This window comes from Hyperolius riggenbachi, chromosome 1, assembly GCF_040937935.1.
Source record: "Hyperolius riggenbachi isolate aHypRig1 chromosome 1, aHypRig1.pri, whole genome shotgun sequence".
Taxonomy (NCBI): Eukaryota; Metazoa; Chordata; class Amphibia; order Anura; family Hyperoliidae; genus Hyperolius; species Hyperolius riggenbachi.
In genome coordinates, this window is record NC_090646.1 from 464865856 (window position 1) to 464892488 (window position 26633).

At 43.5% G+C, this 26633-nt stretch overlaps 1 protein-coding gene across 2 annotated transcripts in view; it reads right to left on the minus strand.

Annotated features, from left to right (window-relative positions):
- SLC8B1 (solute carrier family 8 member B1) overlaps positions 1 to 26633 on the minus strand; it is a 102091-nt gene that overhangs the window by 60609 nt on the left and 14849 nt on the right. For both annotated transcript variants that reach the window (XM_068239660.1, XM_068239669.1), the window contains exon 4: positions 2470 to 2599. In XM_068239660.1, the coding sequence (XP_068095761.1) occupies positions 2470 to 2598 (129 nt within the window). In that variant the 5' untranslated portion in view covers position 2599. The remainder of the gene's footprint in view (positions 1 to 2469; positions 2600 to 26633) is intronic.

A 26633-nucleotide genomic window follows, 5' to 3' on the forward strand; every position in this document is an offset into this window, starting at 1 on the left:
CTTCAGGAGATATCCGGATTTTTGCTATCCGGATATCTCCCAGTAATGCTGTGCGGGCTGGGCGGGGGGGGTCAAGCTTACCTCTCTGACGTCTTCTTCGGTCGTCCCTCAGCACCTCCCACGATGCGCTCCATGCACGTCACGTGATTACAAACACTTCCTCCTTCAACCCGGAAGGAGGAAGTGTTTGTAATCAGGTGACCGCCGCTTGGGAGGCGCCGAGGGACGACCGAAGAAGACGTCAGAGAGGTAAGCTTGACCCCCCCGCCCAGCCCGCACAGCATTACTGGGAGATATCCGGATAGCAAAAATCCGGATATCTCCCGAAGCCGAATTTGAGCATCCCTGCTTATACACAAAAAAAATTAACTCATTACCTCCCACACTCCCCATTTTTTTTTTTGTATTTAAAATTTTTTTTTTAAAAAAAATTACAATTAAAAAAAATACATAGTTACCTTAGGGACTGAACTTTTTAAATTTTTATGTCAGGAGGGTACAACACTTACTTTATAAACTATGGGCTTGTAATTAGGGATGGACGCAAAACTGAGAAAAATGCACCTTTATTTCCAAATAAAATATTGGCGCCAAACATTGTGATAGGGACATACTTTAAACGGTTTTATAACCAGGACAAATGGGCAAATACATTTCATGGGTTTTAATTACAGTAGCATGCATAATTAAAAAACTATAATGGCCGAAAACTGAAAAATAATGAATTTTTTCCCACATTTTTCCTATTTTCCCATTAAAACATATTTAGAATAAAATAATTCTTGGCATAATGTCCCACCTAAAGAAAGCCTAATTGGTGGCGGAAAAAACAAGATATAGTTCATTTAATTGTGATAAGTAATGATAAAGTTATAGACGAATGAATGGAAGGAGTACTGAAAGGTGAAAATTGCTCTGGTGCTCAAGGGGTAAAACCCCTCAGTGGTGAAGTGGTTAATAATAATTTTTATATTTATATAGCGTTTTTTCACCTGTCGGACTCAAAGCACTTGCGAGGCAGCCACTAGAGCGCACTGAGTGGGCAGTAGCAGTGTTAGGGAGTCTTTCCCAGGAACTCCTTACTGAATAGGTGCTGGCTTACTGAACAGGAAGAGCCGAGATTTGAACCAAAGCACGTAACCGTTACACTATCCAGCCACTTTACACTACACTAGTGTTTTTAAAAGCGCTAGCAATCTCCGGTGATTCGACGATTAGCGGTAAATGGCCGCTATTCACCTCATTGTGAATGGGCCCTAACACTTTTAGCCATAGACCCTAAACAAGCATATGCAGACCAATGCTGGGAATACACGGTTCGTTTTTGCCTTCGTTTAAACCTTCGATTCGTTCGGTAAACGAATCGAGTGTTGAAAACGTATGTGAAAATAGTCATAATCTCATTATAGTTTCGATTAATAGACCCCAAAAACGAACGACTAGTGATCGAACATGTTTGATATTATCTCTCTTTATCCATCTAATCGAGCCATAGGTAGGCTTGATGGCTGTTCAGATCGATTATATATTCGTTTATGCTAGTCCGTCCCTGTAAAAAGGGATTTTCATTTCGTTTCTTTGCAGCCTTCGATCATTGGAAAAACGAAACCATCAGAATCGAAAAAAAAAACGAAACCGTGGGTGGTGATATTAACCGTATGACCGATTATTTCGGGATCGAAAAGGACAAAAGGCACAATCGAAACGAAGGTTTAAACGAAGGCAAAAACGAACCGTGTATTCCCAGCACAAGTGTTCTTGTGGCATTTTTGTCAGATCTGACAAGATTAGCTGCATGCTTGTTTCTGGTCTGATTCAGGGCCAGTGCACACCAAAAACTGCTAGCGGATCCGCAAACGCTAGCAGTTTTTGAAGCTGTTTTTAAGAGCAATTCTAGGTATGTTTAGAGAGATTTTCTAAACATGCCTAGCAGTTTTCCACTTTCCTATACTTTACATCGAGGCAGAAACGCCTCAGAAATCTAAAAAATGCTGGAGGACCCGAGTTTGCGTTTGGGGGAAAAACAAGCCTGGTGTGCACCAGCCCCTTGACTAACATTAGCCAAGCGGTTTTCCCCCCGAAAGCAGTTTAAAAAAACGATCACAACCGCTCTTGGTGTGCACCAGCCCTCAGACACTACTGCAGCCACATAGATCAGCAGGGCTGTCAGGCAACTGGTACTGTTTAAAGGGAAATAAATATGGCAGCCTCCATATTCTTCTCACTACAGTTGTCCTTTAAAATACAAACTAATAGTTTAATGATCAGACAGTTTAATAGTAACCCTTTTAATTGCGAAATGTTCCCTCTTTAGCTACAATCCTTTTATAAAACTAAACATTCCAGGTCCCCTTTAACATCTTCTGTACAAAAACAAAAAATAAAAAGTGCAATATAACAACATTCACATTCAAACAACACAGCAAACATATTACAGAACATTAATAAGTGCATTGCAGATCTACTCACTTCAACTTCTTCTGTAGTGTAGTTTCCATATCCTCCTGACAGTGGTAGCCCAGAGAACTGTGGGAGATCGGGTGCTCTTTGACTTACAGATGCAGCAGGCGTGAGCCATTGTGAAATGACAAGGGGCATCCTGTGTTTGACAACCGAAAATTAGTTGCCTATTCCAAGACAGGGCTATATATGTGTACACACTGAGTACGTCATCCTATCAGGCCTCCTTTCTCAGGGGTGCCCCTCTAATCTCGTAGGCTTACTTCCTGTCCAAATACATCTGCCTGTGCATGAATTGGCTTCCTAAATGATCATGTGAGGCAGATGAGGAAGTAAAAGTGACATTTCGCGACATTGGTATTTCAAGTCACACCCGAAGATCATAGCATCCTGGACTGCCAGAAGTTACTTGCAACATTTATTTATTTACTTCTTACCACATGATCTCTTATTTCTTTATAACATTATATTAGAGTGTGTATTGACTATGCCACACAACTAGCCAGACCTGCTAAGCAGGTTTGTTCCTTCTGAATGATCAATAATTAAACACAGATGGATCCCGAGGCACAATTACCATGGCTAAATGACCCTATCAATGTTAATCATAGGAGCTTAAAGCCACACAAATAGTTGCAATGCATACCACACACACACACACCATTTCAAGCTGTATTTGCAGCAGCTTAGCATATACCATTAATGCACTCACCAAATGGAAACGTTTCAATCCTGTATTGTATAACATGACCAGTTTCCCCCATGATGTAAACAGAACTTTTTTTTCATTGATCAATAGGGCAACCATGATACTTTACCATGCGCTTTGAGTCCCATGGGAGAAAAAGCGCTTTACAAATGTTATTTGTTGTTGTTGTTTACCATATTTTTCCCGTGATTTAAAAACACTGTCTATTTTTTGGTTTCACTCACTTTTCATTCACACACCATGCAATTTTCCTGTCAGATTGACTGGAAAATTTCCAGCATGTCCGATCTGCTTCCAATTAAGAAATGGATCAAATTTTGCGTTACTGATCTCAAAATGGATCCCTTTCTCAATGAGAAATTATTGCCTCAATCTAACTTGAAAATTGTATAGTGTGTACCCACCCTCACGAACTGTGTGATTACCATATATAGCAGTGCTGAGGTGGTTGCCCTCTACTGATCTGACTTCTTCCCCTGCTCCTCACTCTGTTTCTCTGTTATTATGTGTATTAGTCTGTTATTATGTGCATTAGTGTTACTCATATACTGTATCTTTGAGCACTTCTGTGGCATCATGCTGCACTGTGTGTCATGTGTCATAGACTTTATTGGTCACTGCAACAAGCTACGGCGGAGAGAGTACTGCAGCGTGACCCAGTAAGTGTAAAAAGGGCCCTAAAACTACAGTGAAACCTAGCTACTGGTACATTGGTTTGCATTGTTGAAGAAATCACACAAGTTTCAAGAAGTTTTTCTGTTTCAAATTTTTTATTAGATTTTTCAGATACAATTTTAAATGGACTGTACACACAATGTGCATGAGTAGCAATAGAGGGGGGGTTAAACATTTCTACAGAAATTTTCAGAGCCTGGTGATACTTTGCCAAAGGCAGTTCACACCAAGATGATGTAATAGTGTTTGACAAGCTCCGTTTGAAAGAGATACATTAAGCATCCCCTCTTAGGGCTGGTGCACACCAAAACCCGCTTTGGCGTTTTGCTAGCGTTTTGCGGATTGCTGCTGCGGTTTTCAGTATAGTAGATTTCATATATTGTTACAGTAAAGCTGTTACTGAACAGCTTCTGTAACAAAACCGCCTGCAAAACCGCTCTGAACAGGCGTTTTTCAGAGCGGTTTGCGTTTTTCCTATACTTAACATTGAGGCAGAAACGCATCCGAAATCCAAAAAATGCCTCACCCAGGCATTTTTCGTTTCTGCAAAACGCCTGCCGCTCTGGTGTGCACCAACCCATTGAGATACATTGACCAAGCAGATCCGCAGCCGCAAGCGGATCTGAAAACGCCCAAAAAGCCGCTCGGTGTGCACCAGCCCTTAGGCCTGGTGCACACCAAAAAACGCTAGCAGATCCGCAAAATGCTAGCAGATTTTGAAACGCTTTTTCTTATTTTTCTGCAGCGTTTCAGCTAGCGTTTTGCGGTTTTGTGTAGCGGTTTTGGTATAGTAGATTTCATGTATTGTTACAGTAAAGCTGTTACTGAACAGCTACTGTAACAAAAAACGCCTGGCAAACCGCTCTGAAGTGCCGTTTTTCAGAGCGGTTTGCGTTTTTCCTATACTTAACATTGAGGCAGAAACGCATCCGCAATCCAAAATCTGCAGCAGCCCGGGAGTATGCGTTTCTGCAAAACGCCTCCCGCTCTGGTGTGCACCAGCCCATTGAAATACATTACCCTAGCGGATCCGCACCCGCAAGCAGATCGCAAACCGCAGCGGAAACGCTCTGGTGTGCACTAGGCCTCAGTCTTAAAGGCCGAGGCCTTTAAAAGGGAGTCCAAAGAAAAACAACCTATCAACTCACTATGGGCTGGTGCACACCGAGCGGCTTTTTCAGCGTTTCTGCAGCCGCTTGCGGCTGCGGATCCGCTTGGTCAATGTATCTCAATGGGGTGGTGCACACCAGAGCAGGAGGCGTTTTGCAGAAACGAAAAATGCCGGGTTGAGGCATTTTTTGGATTGCGGATGCGTTTCTGCCTCAATGTTAAGTATAGGAAAAACGCAAACCGCTCTGAAAAACGCCTGTTCAGAGCGGTTTTGCAGGCATTTTTGTTACAGAAGCTGTTCAGTAACAACTTTACTGTAACAATATATGAAATCTACTATACTGAAATCCGCTGCAGCAATCCGCAAAACGCTAGCAAAACGCCATAGAAAAATAAGAAAAAGCGTTTCAAAATCTGCTAGCATTTTGCGGATCTGCTAGCGGTTTTTGGTGTGCACCGGGCCTAAGAGTTGCTACTAGAAAAGCACTTCATAGGGAGAAGTGTAGAAAGAAAGGAGAGATAGAAAAAGAGAGGAATAGAAAGAAAAGTAAGAAAAGGAAATAGAAAGAAAAGCAAGGTGAGTATCCCCGGAGTACCTTCACAGAAACTAAAAATAAATAGAGATCCAGAACCATGACATCAAACTGGGCCTATAAATGAGATCCAAGGGTCCCAGATTTTGTGGAACTTGATGTTTATGTCTTCCAGTACACTTGCCATCTGCTCTTGTATCATAAAGGCCGAGACCCTCTGTTTTACCTCCTCAAAGGAGATGAATTGCGTTCTCCAGGCTTTAGCTATTGTTTGGTTCGCTGCCACAAAGATGTAATGAATAAGAGAGTTTTGATGTTTCGTGAGAGAGTCTATTTTAAAATGTAGTAAAGCTGACCAGGGGTCCTTCATTACCCTCTTGCTTGTCAGCAACTGAATCAGCCTATATATTCTGCCCCAGAATCTGAACAGCATGGCGCATGTCCAAAAAGTATGGAGCATGTCGCCCTTAGTGTTACAGCCATGAAAGCATTGGCCAGAGCTTGTTTCTGATAGGTGAGATAGTCTGGCTGGAACCCAGTACCACCTCATAAGTACTTTATAGGCCGACTCAGTCACCGCCAGATTAAGGGAAAGTTTAGGTATAACTCTCCAGGTCTCCTCCCATTCCTCCTGTGTTTTGCTACTTTTCAGGTCAGACTCCCATCTAGACCTATACCCATGGTGGAAAGAGGAAGGTGGTTCATTTAAATGTGTATAGAAAACAGAGATTATACCTCTGGCAAAAGGTTCAGTAGAACAGAAGTGTTCAAATTGTGTTAGAGTTATTGGAAATTGAACTTGCGCTGGGAAAAAAGAGCGCAGCCAATGCCTAAGTTGAAAATAACGAAATTTATCAGCTAGTGGAATTTGATATTTATCGTTTAGATCATTCCAGGATAGGATGCCTGAGCTACCTAACAGGAGCTTAATCTGCTCAATGCCGTTCTCTCTCCACCATTTAAAACTATGTGGATTATCATAGCCGGGTTTAACCACTTGAGGACCTAGGGCTTTCTACCCCTTAAAGGAAAGGTTCAGGGAGGGTGGGCAAAAAATCAAAATCAAATTCCACTTACCTGGGGCTTCCTCCAGCCCGTGGCAGGCAGGAGGTGCCCTCGCCGCCGCTCCGCAGGCTCCCGGTGGTCTCCGGTGGCGCGCCCGACCTGGCCAGGCCTGGCTGCCAGGTCGGGCTCTTCTGCGCTCCAAGGACGGGCCCTTCTGCGTCCCACGCGGGCGCGCTGACGTCATCGGACGTCCGCCGGGCTGTACTGCGCATGCGCAGTAGTTCTGCGCATGCGCAGTAGAGCCCGGAGGACGTCCGATGGCGTCAGAGCGCCGGCGTGGGACGCAGAAGTTCCGGGCCTTGGAGCGCAGAAGAGCCCAACCTGGCAGCCGGCCTGGCCAGGTCGGGCGCGCCACCGGAGACCACCGGGAGCCTGCGGAGCGGCGGCGAGGGCACCTCCTGCCTTCCACGGGCTGGAGGAAGCCCCAGGTAAGTGGAATTTGATTTTTATTTTTTACCCACCCTCCCTGAACCTTCCCTTTAAGGACCGGCCACTTTTTTTCCATTCAGACCACTGCAGCTTTCACGGTTTATTGCTCGCTCATACAACCTACCACCTAAATGAATTTTGGCTCCTTTTCTTGTCACTAATAAAGCTTTCTTTTGGTGCTATTTGATTGCTCCTGCGATTTTTACTTTTTATTATATTCATAAAAAAAGACATGAATTTTGGCAAAAAAATGTTTTTAACTTTCTGTGCTGACATTTTTCAAATAAAGTAACATTTCTGTATACATGCAGCGCGAAAAATGTGGACAAACATGTTTTGGATAAAAAAAAAAAAACCCATTCAGTGTATATTTATTGGTTTGGGTAAAAGTTATAGCGTTTACAAACTATGGTGCAAAAAGTGAATTTTCCCATTTTCAAGCATCTATGACTTTTCTGACCCCCTGTCATGTTTCATGAGGGGCTAGAATTCCAGGATAGTATAAATACCCCCCAAATGACCCCATTTTGGAAAGAAGACATCCCAAAGTATTCACTGAGAGGCATAGTGAGTTCATAGAAGATATTATTTTTTGTCACAAGTAAGCGGAAAATGACACTTTGTGACAAAAAAAAAAAGTTTCCATTTCTTCTAACTTGCGACAAAAAAAAATGAAATCTGCCACGGACTCACCATGCCCCTCTCTGAATACCTTGAAGTGTCTACTTTCCAAAATGGGGTCATTTGTGGGGTGTGTTTACTGTCCTGACATTTTGGGGGGTGCTAAATTGTAAGCACCCCTGTAAAGCCTAAAGGTGCTCATTGGACTTTGGACCCCTTAGCGCAGTTAGGCTGCAAAAAAGTGCCACACATGTGGTATTGCCGTACTCAGGAGAAGTAGTATAATGTGTTTTGGGGTGTATTTTTACACATACCCATGCTGGGTGGGAGAAATATCTCTGTAAATTACAATTTGTTAATTTTTTTTTTTACACACAATTGTCCATTTACAGAGATCTTTCTCCCACTCAGCATGGGTATGTGTAAAAATACACCCCAAAACACATTATACTACTTCTCCTGAGTACGGCGATACCACATGTGTGGCACTTTTTTGCACCCTAACTGCGCTAAAGGGCCCAAAGTCCAATGAGTACCTTTAGGATTTCACAGGTCATTTTGAGAAATTTCGTTTCAAGACTACTCCTCACGGTTTAGGGCCCCTAAAATGCCAGGGCAGTATAGGAACCCCACAAATGACCCCATTTTAGAAAGAAGACACCCCAAGGTATTCCGTTAGGAGTTGTAACGATCCGCTCAGCTGCCTGCGCAGGCAGGCAGCCTTTTGACCATTGTTCAGGTCTGCATGCTGCAGGACTCTGGAAAGAAGAGCTTCTGTCAGTTTTGCAGCTTGTGCTTGCTGAGGAATTTGCATACGTTGTCATGCAAATTGCCTGGCCACATTCATTGGAGGCGTGTACTATAAGTAGTATGTGTGTCCCACAATGCTTCGCTGCTCATAGAGGTTTGTTCCTGCTGGACTCACCTGGAGTGTCAGCCACTGCTATCTTAGTATAGTTAATTCTTGGGGAGTGCTCCTTGCATTCCTAGTTAGTGCAGTCAGTTTGTGTATAATTTGTACTGCCTATTCTGTCGTCTTGTCTGTCGCGATTGCGCTGTCACCAGCGGCGGTTGATAGCGAATCGCTCTGTCTTGTTTGGATCGCACTAGCCTCTAGCGGTAGCGGCTGTGGATCCTTCTGATCTGAGTTCCTGGAGTGTAAGCTGGAGCAGCGGTTGCTACCGCCTACCTCATCTGATCTGTCTTGTTTAGATCGCACTAGCCGCTAGCGGCTGTGGATCTTTCTGATCTGTGTTCCTGCTTGGATCACACTTGCTCTGGCGGAAGAGCGGTGGATCCTTTCTGCCTAGTTCCTGTTTCTCGTCTGTCTGTCTTGTCTGATACAGGCGCTTGCTGTAGGCTCGGTGAGGTAACCGTTAAGCAAGCGTTCACGTTCATTGTTTCGTGTTTGTCTGTTGATGGTTAGTTAGGCGTGCTTGTCTCTATTGTGCTGATCACGTGGAGACCGCGCATAACCGCGTGCACTGTTGCGAATGAGTGCGGTGTTCGCGGTTAGCTAGCGTTTGTTATTTTCCGTATCTCCTCTTTGTATGATTTGCTGTGCCTTTGCTATCCTCGTATTCTGTTCTGATCTGCCTTGTGTCACTTCTGGCAATCGCCGTTCTTGCGGTTGCGTTCCTGTTTCCCATCTGCTGTTGTGTGTGCGCGGTCGCGGGGTGGCGACTAGATTGGCGCACACACATACAACCTGTCCCTTTGCTCGTTCTCATTCGCAATCACTTCTCTTGCGATTGCGTTCTGCGCTTCGTACAATTCCTGTCTGGCATTTGTGGAGGTACAGAGGATTGGTTCCTCTGCACTCCCCAGCGCCATCTGCCGACAGGAATTTCCCTCTACTGGTGCTTGCACCAAAAGCTGGGTTCTAGTATCTTGACACGCTTGTGGAGGACCTCCGCAGTGTCAGCGCACGTCTTGGTGCGCTGAACACGGAGATATCCCACAATCGTTACAGGAGTATGGTGAGTTCATAGAAGATTTTATTTTTTGTCACAAGTTAGCGGAAAATGACACTTTGTGAAAAAACACAATTAAAATCAATTTCCGCTAACTTGTGACAAAAATAAAATCCTCTATGAACTCGCCATACTACTAACGGAATACCTTGGGGTGTCTTCTTTCTAAAATGGGGTCATTTGTGGGGTTCCTATACTGCCCTGGCATTTTAGGGGCCCTAAACTGTGTGGAGTAGTCTTGAAACGAAATTTCTCAAAATGACCTGTGAAATCCTAAAGGTACTCATTGGACTTTGGGCCCTTTAGCGCAGTTAGGGTGCAAAAAAGTGCCACACGTGGTATCGCCGTACTCGGGAGAAGTAGTACAATGTGTTTTGGGGTGTATTTTTACACATACCCATGCTGGGTGGGAGAAACACCTCTGTAAATGACAATCTTTTGATTTTTTTTACACACAATTGTCCATTTACAGCGGTATTTCTCCCACCCAGCATGGGTATGTGTAAAAATACACCCCAAAACACATTGTACTACTTCTCCCGAGTACGGCGATACCACATGTGTGGCACTTTTTTGCAGCCTAACTGCGCTAAGGGGCCCAAAGTCCAATGAGTACCTTTAGGATTTCACAGGTCATTTTTGTTTCAAGACTACTCCTCACGGTTTAGGGCCCCTAAAATGCCAGGGCAGTATAGGAACCCTACTAATGACCCCATTTTAGAAAGAAGACACCCCAAGGTATTCCGTTAGGAGTATGGTGAGTTCATAGAAGTTTTTATTTTTTTGTCACAAGTTAGCGGAAATTGATTTTAATTGTTTTTTTTCACAAAGTGTCATTTTCCGCTAACTTGTGACAAAAAATAAAATCTATGAACTCACCATACTCCTAACGGAATACCTTTGGGTGTCTTCTTTCTAGAATGGGGTCATTTGTGGGGTTCCTATACTGCCCTGGCATTTTAGGGGCCCTAAACCGTGAGGAGTAGTCTTGAAACAAAAATGACCTGTGAAATCCTAAAGGTACTCATTGGACTTTGGGCCCCTTAGCGCAGTTAGGCTGCAAAAAAGTGCCACACATGTGGTATCGCCGTACTCGGGAGATGTAGTATAATGTGTTTTGGGGTGCATTTTTACACATACCCATGCTGGGTGGGAGAAATACCTCTGTAAATGACAATTGTTTGATTTTTTTTTACACACAATTGTCCATTTACAGAGAGATTTCTCCCACCCAGCATGGGTATGTGTAAAAATACACCCCAAAACACATTATACGACTTCTCCTGAGTATGGCGATACCACATGTGTGACACTTTTTTGCAGCCTAGGTGCACTAAGGGGCCCAACGTCCTAATCACAGGTCATTTTGAGGCATTTGTTTTCTAGACTACTCCTCACGGTTTAGGGCTCCTAAAATGCCAGGGCAGTATAGGAACCCCACAAGTGACCCCATTTTAGAAAGAAGACACCCCAAGGTATTCCGTTAGGTGTATGGCGAGTTCATAGAAGATTTTATTTTTTTGTCACAAGTTAGTGAAAAATGACACTTTGTGAAAAAAAAACAAAAATCAATTTCCGCTAACTTTTGACAAAAAATAAAATCTTCTATGATCTCGTCATACACCTAACAGAATACATTGGGGTGTCTTTTTTCTAAAATGGGGTCCGTTTCTGGGGTTCCTATACCGCCCTTGCCTTTTTACGGGCCCAAAACCGTGAGTAGTCTGGAAACCAAATGTCTCAAAATGACTGTTCAGGGGTATAAGCATCTGCAAATTTTGATGACAGGTGGTCTATGAGGGGGCGAATTTTGTGGAACCGGTCATATGCAGGGTGGCCTTTTAGATGACAGGTTGTATTGGGCCTGATCTGATGGATAGGAGTGCTAGGGGGGGTGACAGGAGGTGATTGATGGGTGTCTCAGGGGGTGGTTAGAGGGGAAAATAGATGCAATCAATGCACTGGGGAGGTGATCGGAAGGGGGTCCGAGGGGGATCTGAGCTTTTGGCCGAGTGATCAGGAGCCCACACGGGGCAAATTAGGGCCAGATCTGATGGGTAGGTGTGCTAGGGGGTGACAGGAGGTGATTGATGGGTGTCTCAAGGTGTGATTAGAGGGGGGGAATAGATGCAAGCAATGCACTGGCGAGGTGATCAGGGCTGGGGCCTGAGGGCATTCTGAGGGTGTGGGCGGGTGATTGAGTGCCCTAGGGGCAGATAGGGGTCTAATCTGATAGGTAGCAGTGACAGGGGGTGATTGATGGGTAATTAGTGGGTGTTTAGGGTAGAGAACAGATATAAACACTGCCCTTGGGAGGTGATCTGACGTCGGATCTGCGGGCGAACTATTGGTGTGGGTGATCAGATTGCCCGCAAGGGGCAGGTTAGGGGCTGATTGATGAGTGGCAGTGACAGGGGGTGATTGATGGGTGGCAGTGACAGGGGGTGATTGATGGGTGATTGACAGGTGATCAGTGGGTTATTACAGGGAAGAACAGATGTAACTAATGCACTGGTGAATTGATAAGGGGGGGGTCTGAGGGCAATCTGAGCGTGTAGGCGGGTGATTGGGTGCCCGCAAGGGGCAGATTAGGGTCTGATCTGATGGGTAACAGTGACAGGTGGTGATAGGGGGTGATTGATGGGTAATTAGTGGGTGTTTAGAGGAGAGAATAGATGTAAACACTGCGTTTGGGTGGTGATCTGATGTCGGATCTGCGGGCGATCTATTGGTGTGGGTGGGTGATCAGATTGCCTGCAAGGGGCAGGTTAGGGGCTGATTGATGAGTGGCAGTGACAGGGGGTGATTGACGGGTGATTGACAGGTGATCAGGGGGGATAGATGCATACAGTACACGGGGGGGGGGGGGGGGTGATCAGGAGGGGGCAGTGGGTGGGGGGGGGGGGGGGGGGAGAGATAAAAAAAAAAAAAAAATAGCGTTGACAGATAGTGACAGGGAGTTATTGATGGGTGATTAGGGGGGTGATTGGGTGTAAACAGGGGTCTGGGGGGTGGGCAGGGGGGGGTCTGAGGGGTGCTGTGGGCGATCTGGGGCAGGGGGGGGGGGAGAAATCAGTGTGCTTGGGTGCAGACTAGGGCGGCTGCAGCCTGCCCTGGTGGTCCCTCGGACACTGGGACCACCAGGGCAGGAGGCAGCCTGTATAATACACTTTGTAAACATTACAAAGTGTATTATACACTTTGTATGCGGCGATCGCGGGGTTAACATCCCGCCGGCGCTTTCGTATAGCCGGCGGGATGTTGCGGCGGGCGAGCGGTGACAGGCGCCGGATCGCGTCACGGATGACGCGATCGCTTCGCCCATGCCCTTAAATGGACCGCCGCCTCTGTGGGTGAGCCGGTCCTTAAGGGCTCCACTTCCCGGCCGCCTCTGTGCGTTAGGCGGTCAGGAAGTGGTTAAACATTGGGTTGTTGATAAAAGATAGCAGGGGTACTGTAGGAGATAATAAGTTCTTAGAGTAACGGATGGAATCCCATATACGTAGATAGTGTTGCAGGACTACACTTCACCTCTGTGGGCGAAGAGCTTTTGAAATCCAAATGGGAGTCTGAACCAATTGAGGGGAAGCTTCCGGAATATCAAACAGAGACCAGAGTGGCATCTTTGGGCCCTTATATAAATCTATGAGGTGGACTAATTGGGCAGCTTGATAATAGTTTGTTAAATTTGAGACTCCCAGGCCCCCATTTCATTTGTGGGCATACATTGTCACTCTTGGGACCCGGGGGTGCGTGTCTTTCCATATAGATTTTAAAAGTTTATTCTGCAGCATCCTGAGGAAGTGAGGAGAATTATAGACTGGTAACATTCTAAACTGATAAAGCACTTTAGGTAAAAGTGTCATCTTGATAGAATTTATGCGACCCAGCCATGATAGATTGTATGCTGGCCATTGAGATAGGGTCTGTGTGATTAATTTGTTTAATGCATAATAATTATGTCGAAAGAGCGTTTGATAAGAAGGGGTTAAATTAATGCCCAGATACTCTAAAGAGGTCTCAGACCAAGAAAAGGGGTATTGGGCCTGAATAGTTAGACAAATCTGTCGAGGCAGGTTAATATTGAGGGCTTTTGATTTGTTTGTATTGATTTGAAGGCCAGATAGTCGAGAAAATTTAGATAGCAAAGCAAATAACTGTGGGATGGAGGATTCAGGTTGGGTGAGAAAAAGTAATAAATCATTTGCGAATAGATAATTTATGCTGAATTCCTGAGCTCCACTCCACATATTCTATTTTCTTGTCTGATAGCTGATGCTAGCGGTTCCATGGCAAGTATAAATAATAAAGGGGAGAGGGGACACCCCTGACGAGTGCCCCTATTGATTTGGAATAGAGGGGACGAGTAGCCTGCGTAGTGGACACTGGCTGTTGGTTTGGAATAAAGTACCTTAATCCAGGTTATGAAAGACTCCCCCAGCCCACATCTGCCTAAGACCTGAAATAAGTAGTCCCAGGACACCGTGTCAAAGGCCTTGTATACGTCTAATGATAGACATAGGCCCGGAATTTTCCTTTTATTTAACAGTTCTATAATTTGAATTGCTCTCAAAGTTGCATCTGAGGCCTGCCGGCCTGGGACGCAGCCTACCTGTTCTTTATGTATTATATCAGCCAAAAAGCAATTAAGTCTTGTAGTTAATATTTTAGTCAGGAGTTTATTATCTATATTTAATAAAGAAATTGGTCGAAATTGACATGGATCGAACGGTTCAAGGTCTGACTTAGGGAGCATGGCAATATCTGCTTGAAGAGAGCTAACATGAGGTGTATTACCCCGTCTGTAGGCATTGAAGAGAGACACCAAAAGAGGGGACAAAACAGCTGCATATTTTTTATAAAATAGGCCATTGGACCCATCAGTCACAGGAGTTTTTGAAGTTTTTAGAGATTTGATTGCAAGAAGCACTTCCTCTAGAGTGATGTCTCTGTTCAATAAGGAAACCATTTCAGGGGAAGTTTGCAGGAGGGAGATGGAATTCAAAAAATCTTCTATTTCTGAATTATTATTTGTTTGGGATTGACTATATAGTTTGACAAGAAAATCGTGGAGGCTAGATACAATCTTGGCAGGATCTGAAGAGACCCTACCCTGAGAAAGTCTGACCGAAAGTGTAAGGGGCTTGTATATCCTGTGTTTAAGTTTATTTGCTAATAAAGTATGTGACTTATTATTCCATCTATAATATTTATTTCTCTGCCAGCGTAGCGGTTTCTCGGCTTGATCTGAGAGTTTTAGGTCGAGCTGAGTGCGGATTGTATCTCTAGCCCGTTTAAGGGCTGCTGTGGGGTTAGCCTTCCATTCAGCTTCTGCCATCAAGAAGTTTTTCAAAGGGCGACTTTGAAAAAAAAAATCATATAGATAGATAGATAGATAGATAGACAGATTGAGAGAAAAGGCTGTTGCTATCTGTTTATCATATATCTGGTTGAAACATTGTGAGTTTGGGACTGTTCCATGAATATTACATTTTAATTAACAACTTGGCCCACAACACTTGTACTGTAGATTTCCACTGAATGTTTCAAAATGATCGATTAAATTCAGAAAATAGATTCAGAAGGAATCAATTCCTACCACACACAGCACATTGCTTTTTAATAGTTTCCAGCATTGAATCGAGTTTCCAGAATTGTATCGAATTGCAGTGATGCACTTTTCAATGCAATGCAAGGCTATTGCCTATCGATTGTCCACTGCTCCTGCCCCACCTCAATCAACCAAGATTTTCCATCCTGTCCAATCACAAATGATCGTTTCAGGTGACTGAAGTTGCTACTGTGTAAATATCATATGCTGTGTAATTGTTACCATCACTGCTCTGCCCATGATAATCGACTGGCTAATACACAAGTTTGTGTGTCCCGAAAAATGGCCTCAAGTTCATACTACAGTCTACGAACAAAAATCCCTTTCAAATTAATGTTATTTTCAGGTTACAAAAGGGTGAAGGGGGTTATATACTTGGGGGCACTATACTGTACTTTTACTGGACGGTTCACAAGATAGGATTACTTATACCTCCAAACTTTTTGAGATAAAAAAAAAAAAAAAAAAAAAAAGGAGGGACACTTAAGCCACGCTCCTGCCACACCTCTAAGCACACCCCTAGTCACGCACGCATACATTAAAGATTTTATAAGAAAATATATGTTTTAGATTTCAAACCAAACTAATCCTGGTTCATATCCTTCATATTAACATGTGGAAATAAGAAATATATCAATTTAAAGTATGGTAATACATTGTAGAGTCAAACACATTTTTCAGTAGAACAATACATATATTTACCCAGATGTGTACATCAGTCCTGAAAGAGGGACACATGAGGAGGAAAGAGGGACAGAGGGATTGGGCTTCCAAAGACGGCCTGCCCATCCAAAAGATGGACAGTTGATAGCTATGGGGTTACTTTCTGCCGTAGGCTTCATCCCCACACTACAGCAATGTGGTCAAATATACACTTTTTCCATTTACAAAGTATTCTTATTAGTGTCTTCAGTCTTCCCATGATTTTACACTTGAATTGATTTCACACGAATTACTCACGTCTCATTGGAGAACAGAGCTCACTGTAACAGGCATGCACAAGTAGAGTTTGGTGGAAAATATTGCCAGAAAATTCAAATTTGTGGGAACTAATCAATGCAGCATAAGGGCTGGTTCACACGGGCGTCTGCTGAGCTTTTGCTTGGCATTGCGTTCAAACGCCAGCGTTTAAACGCCAGCGTTTAAAAGCTAGCTTTTGAAAGCTTTTGAAAAGCGTTCAAGGCTAGCAGTTCTGGTCTCTGCTATTGTTTCCTGGCGTTTACTGCCTCTGAAAGCAGCATGTTGCTTTTGAGACTAGACGCAACGCTGGGATCTACTGCCAGGCTTTCATGAAAGCCTGCAAAAGCCAGCTCTAAACGCTCCCATTCACTTGCATGGGATGGCAGTAGATCCCAAAAAAGGCTGCGTCTGAAACGCTGCGTTAAACGCCACAAAAACGCCCGTCTGAACCAGCCCTAAAGCTATGTGGTTGTCAATCACCTGCCAAGCTTCACCCTCTCCAATCAGTAAAACCTGTTGCTTGATTACGCTTGTGATTGATAATCTATCAGTTCCCCTGCACACTGCAAATACGATTTGCGATTCAGATTTTCTCTGGATGCCATCAAATCAAGAAGTAAAATGCAGTATGCAGTACCGATTTTAAATCGTAAATAGGAATTGCATGTAAAATCAAATCAAAGAGCCTCTTGCACATAACATGCGTTTCTGATTTGCGAATTTTAATCGGTCCTGCATGCTGCATTTTTTTCTGTGCATTTCTACTTGTGTTGATCAAATCCAGGGAGAATCGGAATCGTAAATATCAAATCAGAACCGCAAATCAGAGAAGTGATTTGCAGTGTGCAAGAGGCCTCAGGCCCCTTTTACACTTGCCTTGAAAACCTGCGTTGTGCTGCCCTGTTTTACTGCAGGGTCATATGACTAACATTTTGTGCGTTAATGTGCAATGCGATGGGGCAGGGCAAACGCACAGGCCAGGTGTACAACCAGCCTCAAATCAACAGGAAGTCAGTCATTTGGAAGTCAACAGATCAATGGTAGATTCAATCAAATTGAATGACTGCTAAAAATGTGGATTAAACATCAACTAGTAAATGATGGCTTTAAAGACAAACACAAGATAACGATCACATGTAGCAATCGGGACCCAAATGTCAGGGCGACAGTTCCAAACATTAGCGTCATACAGACATGTGACTTCCACTGCTGCAGGCAGACGGGAGGGAGAACAATGCAGCACATGATGAAACTGCTTTCAGAAAACAGAGCATAGAGGCGAAAAGTGCACTTGTTTCCTGCCGCTATTTACAGATGTGCTGTGCAGTCTCTTTATTAGACATCAGGGGACGGCTGTACCACATGCTGAGATGTACCGAAATGGCCATCCCTCCAGCAAGCGCACAAGGCCCTGCAAGATAAGGAACAGCTTCACGCATCCCCACCCTTACCTAACCCACAAAGTAAAGAAAAACACAAATTTGTACTATGCTTATTGGAAGCTATTTACATCTGCTAAGTTCCTCTACTACTTCCAACATTTTGCATTTCCCATGCTTCTTTTCCCTCTCTGAATGCTGCCCAGGCAATTCTGTTTGCTGCCTTTCCTCCCATTTAAACTTGTATCCCTTTGCAGTATCACTTCTCTAGCTTCATTTCTTTTTTTGGTCTCTACAGTGGAGGAAATAATTATTTGACCCCTCACTGATTTTGTAAGTTTGTCCAATGACAAAGAAATGAAAAGTCTCAGAACAGTATCATTTCAATGGTAGGTTTATTTTAACAGTGGCAGATAGCACATCAAAAGGAAAATCGAAAAAATAACCTTAAATAAAAGATAGCAACTGATTTGCATTTCATTGAGTGAAATAAGTTTTTGAACCCTCTAACAATAAAAGACTTAATACTTAGTGGAAAAACCCTTGTTTGCAAGCACAGAGGTCAAACGTTTCTTGTAATTGATGACCAATTTTGCACACATTTTAGGAGGAATGTTGGTCCACTCCTCTTTGCAGATCATCTCTAAATCCCTAAGGTTTCGAGGCTGTCTCTGTGCAACTCTGAGCTTGAGCTCCCTCCATAGGTTTTCTATTGGATTAAGGTCCGGAGACTGACTAGGCCACTCCATGACCTTAATGTGCTTCTTCTTGAGCCACTCCTTTGTTGCCTTTGCTGTATGTTTTGGGTCATTGTCGTGCTGGAACACCCATCAACGACCCATTTTCAGTTTCCTGGCAGAGGGAAGGAGGTTGTCGTTCAGGATTTCACGATACATGGCTCCGTCCATTTTCCCGTTAATGCAATTAAGTTGTCCTGTGCCCTTAGCAGAAAAACACCCCCAAAGCAAAATGTTTCCACCCCATGCTTGACGGTGGGGACGGTGTTTTGGGGGTCATAGGCAGCATTTTTCTTCCTCCAAACACAGCGAGTTGAGTTAACCACCCTGGCGTTCTGATTAAATCGCCAGGGTGGCTGCGGGAGGGTTTTTTTTAAATAAAAAAAAAACTATTTCATGCAGCCAACTGAAAGTTGGCTGCATGAAAGCCCACTAGAGGGCGCTCCGGAGGCGATCTTCCGATCGCCTCCGGCGCCCAGAATAAACAAGGAAGGCCGCAATGAGCGGCCTTCCTTGTTTTGCTTATATCGTCGCCATAGCGACGAGCGGAGTGACGTCATCGACGTCAGCCGACGTCGTGACGTCAGCCGCCTCCGATCCAGCCCTTAGCGCTGGCCGGAACTTTTTGTTCCGGCTACGCTGGGCTCAGGCGGCTGGGGGGACCCTCTTTCGCCGCTGCTCGCGGCGAATCGCCGCAGAGCGGCGGCGATCAGGCAGCACACGCGGCTGGCAAAGTGCCGGCTGCGTGTGCTGCTTTTTATTTCATTAAAATCGGCCCAGCAGGGCCTTAGCGGCAGCCGCTGGCGGTGTTGGACGAGCTTCGCTCGTCCAGACCGCTCAGCTGGTTAATGCCAAAGAGCTCTATTTTGGTATCATCAGACCACAGTACCTTCTCCAAGTCACTCACAGAATCATTCAGGTGTTCATTGGCAAACTTCAGACAGGCCTGCACATGTGCCTTCTTGAGCAGGGGGACCTTGCGAGCCCTGCAGGATTTTAATCCATTGCGGTGTAATGTTTCCAATGGTTTTCTTGGTGACTGTGGTCCCTGCTAATTTGAGGTCATTCACTAACTTCTCCCGTGTAGTTCTAGGATGCTTTTTCACCTTTCTCAGAACCATTGACACCCCACGAGGTGAGATCTTGCGTGGAGCCCCAGAGCGAGGTCGATTGATGGTCATTTTGTGCTCCTTCCATTTTCGAACAATCACACCAACAGTTGTCACCTTCTCTCCCAGCTTCTTGCTAATGGTTTTGTAGCCCATTCCAGCCTTGTGCAGGTCTACAATTTTGTCTCTAACATCCGTGGACAGCTCTTTGGTCTTTCCCATGTTGGAGAGTTTGGAGTCTGCTTGATTGATTGATTCTGTGGACAGGTGTCTTTTATACAGGTGACTAGTTAAGACAGGTGTCCTTAATGAGGGTGACTAATTGAGTAGAAGTGTCTAACCACTCTGTGGGAGCCAGAACTCTTAATGGTTGGTAGGGGTTAAAAAACTTATTTCACTCAATGGAATGCAAATCAGTTGCTATCTTTTATTTGAGGTTATTTTTTCGATTTTCCTTTTGATGTGCTATCTGCCACTGTTAAAATAAACCTACCATTGAAATGATACTGTACATTGGACAAACTTACAAAATTAGTGAGGGGTCAAATAATTATTTCCTCCACTGTATATTCAGAATTTAGCCATTTAGATTTGTATTTCTGGATCTTTAAAGCCACAAACCCTTTTGGCTTCCGCTCTTCACCTATAGCAATCTCCCCCGATATTTCACATTTACAGCCCCTAACACCCTTATAAATGCTGAGGGAAGATGCTTTCTGATGTTGTTATCCTTCCCATTTTGGGAACCCAAGGGGCTTTGTGGATATCCTTGTGTGGAAATTACCTCATAACATTTTACAAGTTGGATTCCTCATAAATGCTTCCCATACCCTCCTCCCGATATATTTCCTCTCTGCCATGAACACTCAACTGGTGTAGGTACCATACACACATCCCAATATACCTAACATCCCTCAAGCGAAATACTGAGCGGAGGGACCAGTTAAAGATCGGATCCGAGATTCACTTTTACTTATTGCATAGTTGTGTTCCTTTCATATAGTTTATATGGCATTCCTCAAGCCAAATACCGTATATTCTGGCATATAAGACGACTGGGCGTATAAGACGACCCCCCAACTTTTCCAGTTAAAATATCGAGTTTGGGATATACTCGCCGTATAAGACTACCCCTCTTCCAACGCCCACCAAATAAAAAGAAAAAAATCGTTACTGGTGCTATACTGTATGTGGTACCCAGTATATAACAGTATATAGGTGATTGACTGGTTGGATTGGTCAAATCTCCTTGTCTAAGTGTTTATCAGAGCAGTAAGGAAGAATAGAGCGCGCTGTGCCCATAAAACACGCCTCTTTCACCCTTCTGGCCCTCCCTTGTATTTTATTTACCTCCTTCTCTGCCTCTCAGATCTCGCACATGTGTGCCTGCGCCGCTTCACTACAGTCCTCAGCAGTGAGATCTGAGAGGCGGTAACAGGGTAGGGTGTATCACCCGGCGTACAAGACGACCCCTGACTTTTCAGAAGATTTTAAAGGGTTAAAAAGTAGTATTATACGCCAGAATATACAGTACTTTTTTTCCGTTATAATACTCGAATTCCCTATAAACTAAACAAGCCTCGCCCACAGCTCCTTTTGTGCCTGGGCACTCTTAGAGCAATGTAGCAAAGGCTTATGGGAGCTCATTCTGGGCAGGAGGAGGAGGTGTTACTAGCCATAGATTTCAGGGGCAGAGGGGAGGAGAGACGAGGAGAGGGGATTGAGCTGAGGGCTGGAGATGCTATCAGCTTGCCTGTGTAATGTGACAAGCAGAACATGACTGCTGTCGTATCACAGGAAGAAATAATCCTATACAGTTGAAGCTGTTTGCAGCTGGATTTGCTGTTTTCAGCTAGATAAGATATATAGACAAGTTACTTGTTATAGTTAGTTTTTCACCTTGGATCCACTTTAAGAAGACGTAACATGTCACCTATGCAGCTGCGACACAAGGTTTGCTGTCTAAATGGTTTAGGGTAAAAATGGAACAGATCTCGTTCTTAAAAAAAAATAAAAAATTCAGCAGTATTAATAATAAGTCAAAGGATTTTTTGTTCTAATGACGAATACATGCTTGTAAAGTAAAACCCACTCTAACTGAAGTGGCCAGTAGAGTATATGAGGCATACATTCCATCCATAACTGTACCAATAAGTGCATAATGAAGAGAGCAGAACTGACTCAGGCGCAACCTGACCTTCTAGCTGACTGAGCAGTCAGTGGACTTTGGCATAGGCCTGTATATCTAAGGTGAGTACTCAAAGGCTGGAAGGACAGGAACACTATGCTATCTGAACTTTAACATTGCAAACATTGTATTTAGTGAAAATAAGTCTCCATCCAGTGTGCAATCATGCAAGAGACCCGAAGGGTTCTTAGCAGCATGTAGGAATACATGTGCTTTTTTTTTTTTTTTTTTTTTTTTTTAAGCATGATCTACAGACTCCTGACTAGTGTTTGCAGGTCTTTAGCAGGAGCTACTTAGAGCTAATTAAGCAAGTAATGACTGGTGCTTTACAGGGACTGAATGGGCATTTTAAGCTGGTAATGATAACTGGTACTTAACAGGAACTGACTGGCATTTTAAATGGACTGGCTGGTGTTTTACAGAATGGATGGCAGGTTTTGTTGTGCCATATGAAGAATGCTTGGGAGGCCCAATGTAAAACTTGCACTGGGGCCCAAAGCTCCTTAGCTATGCCGCTGGTCTGTATAGTACAGTTTGTTAAGATACTTGACGTATACAGGGATGACTGTTTGTTTCTTTGGGAAAAGTGGAGATACACTTTAAGTTTCTCTTCCTTCTTTCCTTAGCCTGAAATAGCTTATAACTCATAGCTAACATTTAGTTATGGAAAAAGGTTACAATTATGGCAAATTGCTCAACTTCTGCGAAAGAGTGCACACTGACATTTGCTTTGCATGTTTATTACGCCTGTGTTGAAAATATACCACATCTAGTGAAGCCTTTCTTGCAACAGACTTGGCGTTCACATGATTGGACATTACCTGCTTCCTTCTTGTGGACATATCCATTGACAAAAATAAAAACTCAAATATAAAAAGGCAGTTGGCAAGGAAGCAAATACAGTTGAACAAAGAAAAATAAACAAACAAGAAAAAAAGAAATAGAAAAGGAGAAACACAAACTCCTACCTAAAAATTCCTCCAAAAAAGGTCAGAAAGTGACACAACCAAATCTATGTAAAAGAGAGTAGCTAAAAACTGCGGCCCATATGCAATTCATTTTTTCTCCTGAGTTTTCTCCTAGGTGATTTTTTCACAACTTGTCATAAAATGGTTTTTAAGCCACCAGCAAGCAAGAAAATGCTTAAAATACATTTGATAGTACTTTTTCACCAACTTTTGGGTACTTTTTCAATTGTAAAATGCAGAAAAGTTGGCTTAAAGAGAAGATGAAAATTATCTCCTAGGAGATAACTCAGGTAAAAAAATAATTGCATAAGGCCTCAATTCACTAAGCTTTATCAAACACTTTATCAAACGTTTGATAATTTACCTCATGGGTAAAAACGAATTTTGAATTCACTAAGGTGTTATATATTTATTGAACGTTTTATCAATAAAACATTTGATAAATATTTAACACTTTAGTGAATTCAAAATTAGATTTTACGCATGAGGTAAATTATCAAACGTTTGATAAAGTGTTTGGTAAATCTTAGTGAATTGAGGCCATGTGTGGGTAAGTGTGGTGCAACAGTCAGAAGTGCATGACAGCACACTGTCCACTGAGCAAACTAATAGCTGGTACACTAACTTACCACCCTTGTAGACCAGAGAATTTGTATTCCTTATGCAAAAATTCCATCATTTTCAGACCTTGCATGGTCTGTCATCCAAGGAGTGGGTAACTATTGACTCCATGAGAGGGGGGGGGGGGGGGGGGTGGGGGGGAATTATGCAGAATTGGTACAGGAGCTGTCAATAGTTACATGTGATAAGTAAACACTGAAATGCACTTGTTTAAACTAATTGCCGCTAGTATAAAGATATTACTCTTGTAATGTACTAAAATACATACTGCATTAAAACATTTGTGCAACTTGAAAATGGACCAATCAAATCCCGCAAGTGTCAATTTGATTGGTGGATTTTCAAGCTGCATACATTTGCATAAGATCAACACAGAATCTCATTGACCATTGACTAGTGACAACTACTCATCAGGCTTTATTCCTTCAGCCGAGATGTTATTTATTATATATTAAAGATTCCTGTGTACACATCAGGTCACAGTCAGCCACACAGTCATACAGTTACAATCAGATATGTATTTCTGATTTTAAGTACTTCTGAAAATGGGCGGATCTATAATGCGCACTCGCAACTCTGGGTTCACACATGCCCAGTAAGGATAAGCCCATCTTCAGAAGTACTTGGGGATGCAAGTACTTCCGAAGAGTCCCGAAAGGCGTGTAGCTTTAACAGGGGACAGCGGTGGAAAGAGGGGACCAAGCAAGGTCTGGGGAGGCTCAATTGGACCCTTTTTTATGAGCTGCTTCATATACTGTATAAGCTACTTTTCTCCTTAGGCAGAGCACTTAGTGCCTTTTAGCAATTTCTTATAAACTTGCTGTGTTTTTATGTACTGTATTAGTGTCATTGTGACTTTTTTTTTTGGGGGGGGGGGGGTATTTCTCTGTTGGTGGCAATATTTCTTCTATTTTGGCTTTGTTTTGAGTTTCCTTACCAACTGTCATTATACTATTTTTGTTTTGTGCATTTCCCCAAGTGGAAAAGGTCAAGCTCTCTAACGTGGGTGTTTTACGTTTTTGGAGTATACACAAAAATGCTTATGCAGTGGAAAGTGATTATACAAGTGTCTATCCTGTTATAAACAAAATGTATTATTATTATTTTTTTTTTACAGATAAACATAATGCAAGTAAGAGGAGTAGGCAGCTCATTAAGTAGTTTTTTCTGGTCTTATTACAGATGGATAAAACTTTCTAAAAAGGAATTTAATGTATTGTTTAAAGTATGTCCGTTCTCTTTCCTTGTGGTTACCAATAAAACAAATATATTTTTTAATTTTAAAATATCTATGATAATAATTTCCATCCCTCTGCTGTATGCGTGTGTGTCCTTCTGTCCCGCCTTGCTCTGATCTGCAGTAGCGCTGTGTCCCCCCTGGACACGCCCTCTCCTGCCCCACATTAATTGGCCACGCCGCTGATTGAATGTCGTGTGCGCAGAGTCCACAGAGATGCTGCACACTCCTGCCCCATGCAGCATAGCACGTGCCATCAGCTAGTATGAATTATTACATATAAATGGCTGCGTGGAGCTCCACTGGCAAGTTTGACTGATAACATTTTGTGATGCTTTAAACAAGTCTATAAAGTATAAATGTAAAATACATGTATTTTTTTTTCTGCTCAATTTGATTACCCCCTACATATCAGACCAAGATACTTTTGAGTAATTTAGGGCATTTTATTGACTGAAAGTTTGATCAGATGCTAGCTCTCCACATGAGTGGGAAGGGGAGGTATGGCGAGAATGAGAGGCGCTGGGGAAGTCTGGGCACTCTACAGGAGCCGGGGCTGCCTGCTATACAAATTGCGGGCCCTTTCCATTATAGCCGCTAATAACATGAGTGCCTAGGGGGCACCCGAACTTCCCCCACATCCGATACTTATAGTATATAGTTGTGAAGGTGGTACGGATATCGGGGGTGGGGTGCGCTTAGGTTTGGACATCAGTAGTGGTTGATGCTTATGGAATCAGTGGTGGTGGGGGTGAGAGGTTTGGTTAGAGTTAGGCATTGGTAGAGGGAGGGCTCATGAGGATTTAGTATTAAATATTAGTAAGATTTACCGATATGTTATGATTAGAATTACCACTGCCCAAAAGTAGAATCCTACTAGCAGATATATCCAGCACCCAAACTTCCAAAGCACCAATTCTGCATGTATGCTGGCTTCCCATATTACTGACCCTATGCCAAGCTACACATTATATGAGCAAAGTCTCCAGGAGAAGCACTACTATTCTCTAAAAACAATCCCATCTTTCTACACTACATCATTGTCAACATTTAAAATGCATTTTCCCCATTAAAAACACAATAAGGCAAAAAAAAAAAAATACTAATAACGAATAAGCACAACTGTCATGCAAAGTCAATCCAAAAGTACTGGCTATAGTTACATTATTTTAATGACTACTTAATTATTGGAATCATCCATTATGGTATGATATTCATTCCTGAGTCATGTGTGCATGGCAAATGTATGCTATCATTGGGAGATTCCAGAGACTTCTGTTTCCCTAGTCCTGTGTGGCCACTCCGTGGCGAAGCTTGTTCCTATCAGTGTATAATGTATATATATATAACTTCCCTGCTAGCTGTTCAGGACCCAGTTCACCAGCATCCTGCTGGAGGATGCCGTCTTCTCAAGACCCTATGGCTTTGTGCACATATAAAATCGATTTTGTGTAAAAACTCTTTTTTTGCTTCCTGGCGCAAGTCAGGAAGTGAACTCTTTGACCCGGAAAAGAATAGTATGTATTTATTCTTAAAAGTGCGAACACAATCGCCGCACAAAGCGATTTTGTGAGCGTTTTGCATTTTTCCTATCCCTTCCATTGTAGGAAAAACGCCCTAAAAATGGTACAGGCACCGCTTAGCTGAGTGGAAAGCAGACGAAACGCGCTGATATGAACTATCCCATAAGGATTTATTACACAAGTGATTTAAATTTTTTTTTTTTTTTTAAATCGCCAGCGCTCAAAAAAAACCCTCAAAACACCCTAGGTGTGAATGAGCCCTATCTGTGTACAATCTCCTTGCATTCTAAACAGCACTATAAGGCAAAGCCTGCTGTTACCTCCTTCAGCTGGGCTGCTTCAGGTCACATGTTCCGATCTTTTTAACCACTTGAGGACCCACCCTTTACCCCCCCTTAAGGACCAGCGTTGAATTCTGTGATCTGTGCTGGGTGGGCTCTACAGCCCCCAGCTCTACAGCCCCCAGCACAGATCAAACCCCAGGCAGAGAGATCAGATCACCCCCCTTTTTTCCCCACTAGGGGGATGATGTGCTGGGGGGGGGGTCTGATATCTCCTGCCTGCGTGTGGCTCAAAGCCCCCTTCCGCGGCGAAATTCCGCTTCCCCCTCTCCTACCTGGCCCCCTGGTGATCGGGGCTGCACAGGACGCTATCCGTCCTGTGCAGCCTGTGACAGGACGTCCCCTGTCACATGGCGGCGATCCCCGGCCGCTGATTGGCCGGGG